A 12,586-nucleotide genomic window follows, 5' to 3' on the forward strand; every position below is an offset into this window, starting at 1 on the left:
AGCCATACAGTCCACAAAGATAAACAAAATAACTAAATAATATAAAAAATACTATACGATTTAAGTAAATATGCAAATATATACAAATATATAGATTCATCAACTAACATTAAAAGATACATTAGATATTAATAAATAAATGGAAAGAGAAGACAAAGCTAACATACCGAAAGGGGGCGTCGTGGAAACGAAGAATTCCTCCTTTTTCTACCCCTCCTTAACTGTAGAAGTATCTCATTCTTCTTTTTCTCTCTTTCTTTCCTTTTCTCCTCTTCTTTCATTAATGTTGCTTCTTTTTGATTGAAAAGGTTTTCTCTCTTAACAACCTTTATGTGGTCCTCCTCTTTAGTAGCCTCTTCCAGCATCCTACACTGTAGAAGTATCTCATTCCTCGATTTCTCTCTTTTTTTCCTTTTCTCCTCTTCTTTCATTAATGTTGCTTCTTTTTGATTGAAAAGGTTTTCTCTCTTAACAACCATTATGTGGTCCTCCTCTTTAGTATCCTCTTCCAGCATCCTACTTAATCCTTCCAGTACCCTCTCTTCTTCCTGTAAACTTTTCATGAGAAGCACTGCCTTTATTAGCTCTGGTTCGAGACATTCAAGATTACCCGGATCTGGAAGGCAAGGGCCGGGGCGCTTAGGCAACGGGCGTGGAGGGGGGGAAGGCCGGCCGGCTGGGAAGCCAGACATGAGGGTTAGGGAGCCCATGTGAGAGGAGCCCATGTGACTTCCACCTATGGGTGTTGTATTGCCACAAAGAGCATGGTGGCGCAGTCGGACCGGTATAGGAGGGAAGACTACACCGGGAGGAGATGGCATGTCATTCATCAGGGGAAGAGGGCCAGGCGGTGAGTGACGTCCCACTGGGGCCTCTTGGGGGGGATGAAGGCAAGAGTCCTACAACGTAGCACACAAACCCAACACCAGATGAGTCACATAGCATTTTTCGTTTTTTTCTTTAAAACAAAAATCTGACAAAATAAATCCACAATTCCAAACGAATTCTATTACTCAACTACATGGAGAAAATATTGGCTATACCCAGCAAACACAGTTGAACCTTGAAGTTAGGCTGTGGTGAGGTTGTGGACAACATTCTCGGAATAGTCGGCTGTAGTGTGGCAACATGTTGGAAGCCTACCAGATGGGCTAAAGGCTAAAGTCTCCGCAGTTACGTTGTCGCGACCCTCAGTAGTATTAAAGTAGCATTTCATTGGCTACCTTCTAACAACGTTGCAACCTCACAGGAGGTTAACACACAGGCAACAACTTGGCTGTGTTTGCTGGGTACCTTAGTGTCATAGCATTGGCATTATAATAATAATAATAATAATAATAATAATATTTCTTTGAAAAGCACTTTTCCTGCAAACTTTGCAACTCGAAGTGCTTTAAAATATCCACACAGCATGAAAAAAACAAAAAAAACAATAGTAATCAATAAAACACAATAGCAATAATATAAACGACATAATAAAACAAGAATAAGCCATACAGTCCACAAAGATAAACAAAATAACAAAATAATATAAAAAATACTATACGATTTAAGTAAATATGCAAATATATACAAATATATAGATTCATCAACTAACATTAAAAGATACATTAGATATTAATAAATAAATGGAAAGAGAAGACAAAGCTAACATACCGAAAGGGGGCGTCGTGGAAACGAAGAATTCCTCCTTTTTCTACCCCTCCTTAACTGTAGAAGTATCTCATTCTTCTTTTTCTCTCTTTCTTTCCTTTTCTCCTCTTCTTTCATTAATGTTGCTTCTTTTTGATTGAAAAGGTTTTCTCTCTTAACAACCTTTATGTGGTCCTCCTCTTTAGTATCCTCTTCCCGCATCCTACAGTATCCTTCCAGTACCCTCTCTTCTTCCTGTAAACTTTTCTTGAGAAGCACTGCCTTTATTAGCTCTGGTTCGAGACATTCAAGATTACCCGGATCTGGAAGGCAAGGGCCGGGGCGCTTAGGCAACGGGCGTGGAGGGGGGGAAGGCCGGCCGGCTGGGAAGCCAGACATGAGGGTTAGGGAGCCCATGTGAGAGGAGCCCATGTGACTTCCACCTATGGGTGTTGTATTGCCACAAAGAGCATGGTGGCGCAGTCGGACCGGTATAGGAGGGAAGACTACACCGGGAGGAGATGGCATGTCATTCATCAGGGGAAGAGGGCCAGGCGGTGAGTGACGTCCCACTGGGGCCTCTTGGGGGGGATGAAGGCAAGAGTCCTACAACGTAGCACACAAACCCAACACCAGATGAGTCACATAGCATTTTTCGTTTTTTTCTTTAAAAAAAAAATCTGACAAAATAAATCCACAATTCCAAACGAATTCTATTACTCAACTACATGGAGAAAATATTGGCTATACCCAGCAAACACAGTTGAACCTTGAAGTTAGGCTGTGGTGAGGTTGTGCCAAAGCACAAGGGAATATCATATCATTTAATATATTTAATAATATGATGCAGCCATTTTGCAGAGACTATACAGAGAGTAAACACATGGCCCATACTTAGTCTCTTCACCGTGTTCCAACTAATTGTGCATTATTGTATCACATTCACACACTCTATTCTCTCACCTTGATCCAAGGGTGTAGTAGACATTTCTCTGCTGTCATTCTCTCTCTGTTTGAGGAGATAATCACAGAATTACTAGTACCATACAGATGTGTACTGATATTAATCAACAAATGTATTGTAATCATATGTGACACGGTCTGGTCAATCGGTCCGCAAGTCAGCATCTGATTTGATGTTTGGACTTTTCTTTCGAAAAATGTTAACACATTTTTTATAATGACACTCTCGCTTATCAACTAACACAGCTTGTTTTGTGAGCCTGCTGACAATGTAAAGTAGTGTTATAGTTAACTAGGTAGTAGTGGGAATTACTCACCGGATCCATTGCATTGCAGTATTTTGGCTTGACTAGCGAGTTCGTGTTGTGATTTTCAAAAACTTTGAAAAGTATTTCCGTGTTTCAAAATAAAAGTCGGAACATTTTGATTGGTTGCCGACTTGCGGCCCAAATGACCGGACCGTGTCACATATAAATTATATCAAAATATGAGTAATAGATTGTTTGATTACATTGGGTCTTTAACCAGCAGTTTTTCAATAAAGTCTTTGGCCATGACACTGGTCTGGCTGAAATAGTTCTCCTCAAACTTGTAGTTCATCCCCACAATCTTCAGTAGTGTCTCATCATCATTATCTCCTTGAAAAGGGTATATGCCACTCAACCTGTAAAATAGGGTGGTGTTAGGGAGACATTAGGGAGCTAGATACTAGCTAACACTGTAATACTGCATCCACAGTGAAGTTCAACCTGTCAGCTTATCTTTGGATACTCACAATATGTAGGTTATGACGCCAATACTCCTGTATAGACAAGAGATACAAAGAGTAATGAAAGACTGTATTCAAAACAAGAAGAACTACATCTAGCCTACCACAACTATGACTACTGCATGGTTAATCCAGGAGTGTTAGGGCCTATGGTATCCCTCTTTGTCTTATGAACAACTTAAGATACAAATGAAAATTAATATAGTTTAATTTGTCAGTATAATGCACCTATTTGCTCATAGTAACATGTAAAATGGTTTACCACATGTCGGTGGCCTCACTCAGGGGTTCATAGTTGATCACCTCAGGGGCTGGGAGGGAGTGAGGATGGGGGGAGGAGTGAAATAGCAGAAATGTCATTATTCATTGCACATTTATCTGTGCACTAGTTGTAAAAGTTCAAAATGATGATAATGGACCATTAAAAGTCTAACCCACATAATCATACCCATGGATAGGGCAGGATTAAGAACCAAGAGATGAAGAGAAATTAAAACAATCTACTCTGCAACATGAGTGTCGGTCATGCAGTTAAACAAGGCCGAAAGTCACCCTCACTGTGTACAGTTTGGTAAGCACATCATTTTGTAAAAAGCATTGGTTCTGTAAGGCACTGACAGTGTCTGTAGGCTACAGTAGAGCTGCCAGGGAGGGACCTGATACCATAGCTAGCAACCACATTTTCCTGGGAGAAATTAAAGTTTTGAAGAAGCCTCCATGATGCCAAATAACACACCCCAGCCTGTGGAGTCAGATGGCCATAATATGAACACAGAACAAGTAAGTGCTGTGAGCTGTGATTCGGTCATAGGTACGAGGCCGCAGGCAATCACAGCCGTGCTGATATTCAGTATAACAGCACGACCTTGAGTGTGATATTGCTTTTATACAACAGTTCTACAGCGCCATTTATTAGTTAACAGTAATAAGCGACAACAGATTATGATTTGTTTGTTTATTTAATCATAAAAATAAACAAAAAATAGTCCCGCAACTGAACTTCAAATGGACTGTTGCCTAGTAACCTGAACACAAACAATGTAGTCTAATTAACGGTCATTTAGTAGAACATCTGTGCGGCGGAGTGATACATAAAGTCCCAGTGCTGTTATACTGTATATCATGGAATGCCTCTTGTCCAATCAAATCCAATCAAATGACTTGGTCGGAACTAACTGTTGTATAATATAATATAACCTAGATTTGCATCAAATGCCTTTCTAAAAGACCAGACTGTCAGGTGTCCTGGACCTTCCCCTGTGGCTGAGCCCTGTATGTGTACCATTTAGAGAAACACGCATGGAGAAATTACTTGTTTTCAACTCTGATATTAGAAACTAATATTTCTGGACAAATGTTATTGTTGTCATATAAACTGTGTAGAAATGGTAGGTGCTAAAAAAAAATGTGTATGTTCCAACATTTGTAATGTTTTGCATGAATGTGCAAAAGGGATAAGAACTGACAAAATTATATATTTGTATAACAGTGAGAAAGGAAATGAAAGAGTGTTAAGAGAGAAACATGTGGTTCACCCCCTTCGACCATACAGGTCGGTAGCAGGTAGAAGCGTGAATGACTTTTGTTCTTCTGTCTGCAACTGCCACAGATACAGCAGCTCATTGTATTTGAGTAACACTGTAAGATGCACACACATGTCTATTGCACAATATTGCACACAAGACAGACAAATAGATAGAGAGATATGGGTTCATTCTACTGCAGAATTTTTACAGTGTTTCTGTGACTCAGTTGTAACATGTTCCCCCCTGCATTTCCTGCTGGGCCTATGTAAACTTCTCACCTAGCCAGAAGCCTTCTCTCACTACCCCCTGCTCCCACACCGCACGCTCTGACGTCACATCCTGTCCATAACCACCACCACTACCCGTTTGTTGTCTCCATGACAACCTGCGCAGGTTTCGCAAGGTTCAAGCTAAATAAAGACTGACAGATAGACATAAAGAGAGATTGCTTAAACAAGTCCACATATTGTTCTTCAACATGCTTTCTGTAGCCCCAAATCGTCTCATCTGGTTAACATGGTGGAATGTTGATTTTAGGCCAACATTCCTAGAGCCCTTTTGTTACTGCAACTGCCGTGGAACTTTCCGGACTCTTATATAAAAACAACAGGAAACCTGCAGAACACATTCTGATTACTCAACAATGCACTCTCTTGGCTACCAGTTCTACCCCACTGAAGCCACTCTCAACCACTTCAACACCCAACTATACCACTCTCAACCTCTCAACCATCTATCTATCTATCTATCTATCTATCTATCTATAGTAGATATGCTTTGCTATTGACAATACATTGCCAAAATGTCTTTGCCAACCGCATATTGGGGTAGTGGTGGTCTAGTGGATAGTGAGTTGGACTTGTGATCGGAAGGTTGTGAGTTCAAATCCCGCCTGAAACCACACCACTACTAGTGTGCCCTTGAGTAAGGCACTTTGCCCTCAGTTACTCCAGGGGGAATGTCCCTGTAATTCGTACCGTAATTGTAAATCGCTTTGGATTAAAAGCGTCTGCTAAATGTCAAAATTAATTAAAATTAATATTGTAACTGTCATCCTATAAGGCCCGACAGACAGACAGAAAGAAAGACACAAAAGCCAGTAGACACATCAAACATACACGCTCGCATGCTCCTCAATCACACATACCGTACACAATTAAATGTTCTAAGACCACTGAAAACACCCACATCAGACATAGACTTCTAATTGTTCATGTGACCATTGTGAGAATGTGGGTTGTTCCACTTACCAATGTACTGCGGGGTACCCCAGAGACTTCTGTACTCGTCCCCCGGTGTGAAGCGGTGGGCCAGCCCAAAATCAATGATTTTGATGTGGGGGTGTGGCACTGTGTTATCAACCAGCATGATATTCTCTGGCTGAACAGAGAGGAGAAACACTTGTTACTTACGTGAAGCGTTCAACAATGTAAAATATCAAGGTGTCAGAAGAGTGTCCGAAGTTTAATAAACATGTAGTGGAGGTGGTTCAGTGAACCACAGTACAGTACCACAGCACAGTAGGATGATAATAACGGACCTTGCCTGAGATCCGAAGACTTGCATTAGCTCCCAGAACTAATGCCTGGGCTTTAGCTCCACGGGCTAACACAGTCTAATGGAAGACCACGGTTTGAACCTAGTAGGTCACACCAGCTACAAGACCATGATTTGAACCTAGTAGGTCACACCAGATAGGGGGAACCACCTTCCCATTTGTCTATAATACCTCTAATTTCTACACCCATTAAATCTCCCCTTTTTCTGTGATTGCGTCCCAATTGTCTGTCTTCGCTCCCTTCTCAAAAGGATTGGATCATAATATAACTGCCAAGAGGGGTGGGAGGGTACGAGCAGATGGGGTGATTATTATTATTATTATTAGTGTTCCTACTACGTAGTAGTAGGAACAGTATTGTTATTGGTCTTTATTTGTTTTTTACTCTGTGTGTTTACTTTATACTTTATACTACTTACCTTTGCTTTTGATATGTTGAAAACATTTACTTTCTTGAATGCTCCTTGTTGTGCTCCTTTTCTCTTGCTGATTTATTTCCTGCCCATGTTCATCACTACATTTTCTTTACTAAAAGCACATTTCCCCCATTCTAGTGACTCTTTATTTGATCGTGATTTGGATGTGAGGACAGAGGGTGTGAGGACAGAGGGTGTGAGGACAGATGTGAGGACAGAGGAAGTGAGGACCATGCGCCCCATGTGTGTCCCCCTCTCACCTTGAGGTCAAAGTGGGCGATGCGTTTGCTGTGCATGAAGCCCACTCCCTTCAGGATCTGCTTGAGGAACTCGATGGCCTCTTCCTCTGACAGGTACACTTTCGCCACTATGAAGTCTAACAGCTCCCCTCCGCTGATACTGTGGCATGGAGAGGAGGGAGGGGGCGTAGTGAGGGAAGGAGAGGGGAAGGTGAGGGTGACAAAGAGAGAGAGAGAAAGAGAGAGAGGGAGAGAGAGAGAGAGAGAGAGAGAGAAAATATGGGAAGTTGATTGTATTAGTGCTGCTTACTGATTACAAGGAAAGTCGATAGTTCTGTCTGTCTATACAGGCCGCTCCATTAAAAGCTCAGACAAGTACTGAACCAGCACAAAGGCACAAACTCACTCCCTCACTCCCTCAATCTCACACACACACACACACACACGCACAGAAACAACCTCAGTCGGCACACTTATTCTGATTACATTAGATTGCATTTGTGACTCTATGTGTGTGTGTGTATGTGTGTGTGTGTGTGTGTGTGTGTATGTCTCACACATGTGTGGATCTCTGCATTGCTGCTATATTTATAGGAAGTGGGCGGGGCCATAGGGAGCCAGTGTCTGGCTGTTAAGATTAGAGGTAGTAATGATAGTTGATTCTCGTTCGTCTTCCTATTAAACAGGATAGGTGAGGTGATCCACACAATGTTTTCTATCATACCCACTGTGTCCTGAGGGGGCAGACACACAGACACACGTCACACAGACAGGCACACACATGTGACACGGCATGATTGCATCTGCACATTATGAGCAATCATGTCTGACACCCATGCGATATACAACAGACCACCACAAAACCAAACACACACACACACACACACACACACACACGTCACAACAGAGACAGACCCTGTCACTGTACCAAACACGTCATCCAGCTTTGTTCTGATCCAGAGTCTCACTTTCGCCCCATATCAGTTTTCCTTCTAGACTAACATCACTTGGAAGTAACACCAGTCTAGTTTTATCTCTTTCTTTCCTACAAAGTCTCTCTAACTCCCTATGGTCTTTGCCCTTTTAATTTTTCATTGCCTACATTTTCCTATTTTTTTCTTTTCTAATCTTTTCTTTTCTAATCTAATCTAAGGGAGTAACCTTAACCAGTTGTTCAAAACTTAATCTGGATCAGATTGATCCCGATTCTTTTCTCTGATCGAGGATCAAATCGAGCTGGCTGATCCTGATCAGAAAAAAAAAGAAAGAAAAAAGATCTGATCCTGGATCAATCCTGGATCAAAGAATCGGAATCCAGATCAAAAGTTTTAAACAATTGGGCCAGATAGACAGATCCCATAATCGGACAGGCAGAGAGAAAGACAGACAGGCTCCTAGACAGGCTTCTAGACAGGCTCCTAACACGCAGTGGATACAGAAGTTGGGCTTTGTTGCCATAACGTTGACATGTTGCAGCACTTCGTGCCTCCTTCTCCATCCCTTCATCACATCCCACTTCATTCACAGCTCCACAATAAGCTGTGAATGAACACCTCCTCTCAAACACCTCACTCTTTCCACCCAACACTCTCTCCTCCCCATCCTCCATCTCCTTTTCTCCATCCCTCCATCCTATACTCACAGCTCCACGATGAGCACCACCTCGGCGCGGCTCTCGAACACGTCCCTTAGCGCCATGACGTTGGCGTGCTGCAGCGCCTGCAGGATCTCCACCTCTCTCTCCACGGCCCTCCTCTCCATACCCAGCTGGCTGCTGGCGCTCCTCCGCAGCTTGAGGAATTTCCCGGCCCAGCGGACTCCCGAGGAGCGCTCCCGCACCGCCCGCACCTGTGCAAAGTTACCACTATGGGGAGGGAGAGGTGTGGGAAACATGGGTTTCTTTGGTTTATTTTCTGGAATACTTTGGTTTGATTGAGCCTGCCTGGAGTGGTAGATGGGCGGGCTTGCACTTTTCAGACTATTCCCGTTAGTTCCATTGTACCAAGCTCAAATCAAGTTCAGATAAGGAGAGAAAACTATATAGGACAGGCACCCAGGTTTCATGTTGGTACTGCTCTGGGTCAAATATGTACGTACAGTGCCCTGCATAAGTAGTGGGACAGTGAAGCATTTTTTCTTCTTTTGCCTTTGAAGGTTTGGCTTTGAAATCAAACAATTACATTTGTAGAGATTATCAGCTATTATTTTATGGTATTTTGTACATATTGGATACATATATATATATACACATGCATATCTTCTTTTGCCTCTACACTCCAAAAATTTGGTTTTGAAATCAATGATGGTATTTTGTACATATTGGGTGCACCATTCAGAAATTACAACACTTTTCTCCATAGTCCCCCTTTTTCAGGGTACCCTAAAGTGATGGGACAATTGGCTTGACAGGTGTTTCTGGTGTGTTACGTCACATAATTTTGCAGTTATAAGAGAGCTCTCAATGTCAATTGATTCTAAGCTTTGCGTTTGCCTTTGGAGTCTGCTATCGGTGTCTGTCAACATGAGGACCAAAGAGACATCAATACAAATGAAGGAAGCTGTTACAGCCATAGTGTGGTTGTGTGTGTGGTTGTGTGTGTGGTTGTGTGTGTGTGTGTGTGTTTACTGTCGTAATGTGGTTGTGTGTGTGTGTTTCTGTTATTCCCTGTGTCTCTCCCCAGGTTATTGTCCTTCCCCCTTCCTATCGCCATGGTGATGGCATAAGGGAGCACACCTGTATTCACTTGCTCATCAAGGATGGAGGATAAAGGACAGGTGGAACTAACAGATGGTGCCAGTGGGCAACTGTGTGTTGGTTGCTAGACAGATACTACTGTAGTATGTTCCTGTGTGTTGGTTGCTAGACAGCTAAAGCTACTACTGTAGTGAATTTCTGTGTGTTGCTACAATTTGTAGCGTGTACTGGCGTCAGTAACCGTGACTCATTTTTTAGACGGAGTGTGTCTGTTAGTATTGTGTTTGGCCACTTTAATTGGCTTCTACCTTGTTAAACAATCTATCATTTTCTCCCTGTTTTTGAAAGTAGTTTTCAGTTAAGTGTTTTTCTGAAAACTGTTTATTTTTAAGTTATACAATAGATTCTTGGTTTATTTATATTCTCCTGTCCGCCTCTTTGTCCTCCGGTTCATTTCATTATTACTTGCCGCGTCCCCTGGATATTATTTGGGGACATAACAGAAGCGTTTATGAGGCTGAAATATCAGAAAAGAATCTAGAAGAAACATAACCAAAACCTCAAATGCAAATGCAACTGGTAGGCCAAGGAAGGCTTCTACAGTGGATGACCGAATAATGTGCACCACAAGAAAAACCTGAACTTCACTAGCAGAACTAGAGGCGACATTGCAAGACACAAACCACAAAAACAGGATTATGGTTTGCAAAAAAATACCTAAAGAGCCTGCAGACATCTGGAAAAAGATGAGAGAAAGATTAACATGTACCAGAATGATGGAGTAAAGTGTGGAGAAAAAAGGGAACTGCCCAACATCCACAGCATAACACCTCATCTGTGAAATATGGTGGAGGGGGTGTTATGGCTTAGCCATAGATGGCCTCCAATAGACCTGAATAATTGTCTTCATTGATGACGTAACCGCTAAGCTAACCCCAGTGTACAGAAACATTTCTTCAGCCCAAGAACGAGCCAATGCCTCCAAACTCATTAGATGGACATTCATCATACAGCAGGACAATGACCCAAAACATACAGCCATAGCAACTAGGGAGCTTTTCAGGGACTGGCCAAGTCAATCTCGATTTAAATCCTTTTGCATTGAAGCATTTGCTAAAGAGGAGACTTAAGGCAAAACCTCCTCAAAAGAAACAACTGAAGATGGCTGACGTACAGGCCTGGCAGACCTTCACCAGAGAGGATACCCAACTTTTGGTGTGGTTAATGGGTTGTATACTTTGTATACAAAGGATTAAATAGGGTACTATATGTCTAAAACGTGTTGTAATGGCTGCATGGTGATAGCAACATCCACAGAACACTTCAATAAAAGCTGAGAATCTCTACTTTAACTTCACTCAACTTTTCAAGTATAGATCCAAACGAAGAGCAGCACTATTTTGGGTGAGGACTGAGGGTTAGTCTAGAGCCAGAGTGGTGAATGTCATAGCTCTCTCCTCTCTCTCTCTCTCAATGTAACCCCACCTCTACAACTTCTACCTATCTAAATAAAGAAACATAAAGAGTGAAGGAGGGTAGATGTCCACTCTCCTTTAAAAAAAGAAAAAAGAGGAGTCTGAGGATCATCATTGTAGCTGCATCTCTACTCACACCTCCTAGTAAAGATTTGACATGTGTGTGGCCTAGCAGTGTAACAACTGTCTAAACATACACACTTGTCTCTGGAGTTTACTTCTTTGTTTTTTTAATAAGGGGGCGTTTAATTATTATTATTTTTTTAAAACCTAATAACACTTCAACACTTTTTGTGCAGCAGTGTGTTCAACATTTCATATGATGTTCAATTTAGATCAATAACAAAACCAACTAATTTACATACATTTTTCATGTTATTTGCAGTAGAGAAACAGTACCGGGGGTAGTGGGGATGAAGAGGTCTTTAGGAGAGACAGTAGTACTCTGTACGATTATACTCTCTCACCTGCCCAGCACTTCTCCGATCTCATAGTAGTCCTCCACATTCTGTAGTTTAAAAACAGCCATTCTGATGCTGTTCTTTCTCTCTCCCTCGTTGTCCTCCACGTCTACTGCATTCTATATAAGTTATAGGGATGACAGAACATACAGTATGTGTAAGGTTAACAGATGTAAATCATATGAAGGATAGGACATGCTTATTTGCACGAATCAGACCATGGAATCCAGGATGATACACAGACCAATGTGAACGCAAGAGAGCCATAACATTCCACTGAGGCATATACAGTACACTAAGGGAGAAGGCAGTGAGACTGAAATGTGTTATGCTACTGATGTGTGAAGAATCCTGGCATACAGTCATAGAAAATACTCTCCAATGGGGTTCTTACAGACACAAACTGTCATTTGGGATGCCTTTCTTGGATATATTAATGTATATATACCCATGTTGATTCTTGAAAGATATTTGTTCCGTCTATGAATTTGAGAGTGGCACATTTCTCCAAACCCATCCCTCAGCTTTTTGTGGCTGGGCTGGCGTTTAGAAATGATGGATTGTCCCTTTAATGGATACCATTGAAGAGAAGCATTTGAAAGGCAAGGTGAACATAAAACATGTAGTAACAGCTTAACATGAAAACTGAAAAATGCATTCACACACAACTACTGGTACTACTACAAACACACATTCAATTTCACATCCTGTACTGTAAATAGACCCATTGATTTGTATCACTTTCTTGAGTTAAATCAAGCTTTCTACTCCCTTTTAAATATGCATTGATCAAAGGCCATAACGTGTGTGTGTGTGTGTGTGTGTGTGTGTGTGTGTGTGTGTGTGTGTGTG

The 12,586-nt window shown here is 41.7% G+C and overlaps 1 protein-coding gene across 1 annotated transcript; it reads right to left on the reverse strand.

The window, feature by feature from the left end:
• Positions 1-829: 829 nt before the first annotated feature.
• LOC308166251 (death-associated protein kinase 2-like) lies at positions 830-11,802 on the reverse strand (the record flags this gene model as incomplete). The annotated part of the gene is made up of 10 exons (XM_080540516.1): positions 830-874; positions 1,950-2,015; positions 2,596-2,641; positions 3,107-3,259; positions 3,371-3,397; positions 3,627-3,675; positions 6,141-6,270; positions 7,125-7,263; positions 8,746-8,967; positions 11,741-11,802. 10 exons carry the CDS (start codon positions 11,800-11,802, stop codon positions 830-832), a joined length of 939 nt encoding a protein of 312 aa, XP_080396642.1.
• Between the last annotated feature and the right edge of the window lie 784 nt (positions 11,803-12,586).

The sequence above is a fragment of the Nansenia antarctica genome (assembly GCF_963989245.1).
Source record: "Nansenia antarctica genome assembly, chromosome: 10".
Lineage (NCBI taxonomy): Eukaryota > Metazoa > Chordata > Actinopteri > Argentiniformes > Microstomatidae > Nansenia > Nansenia antarctica.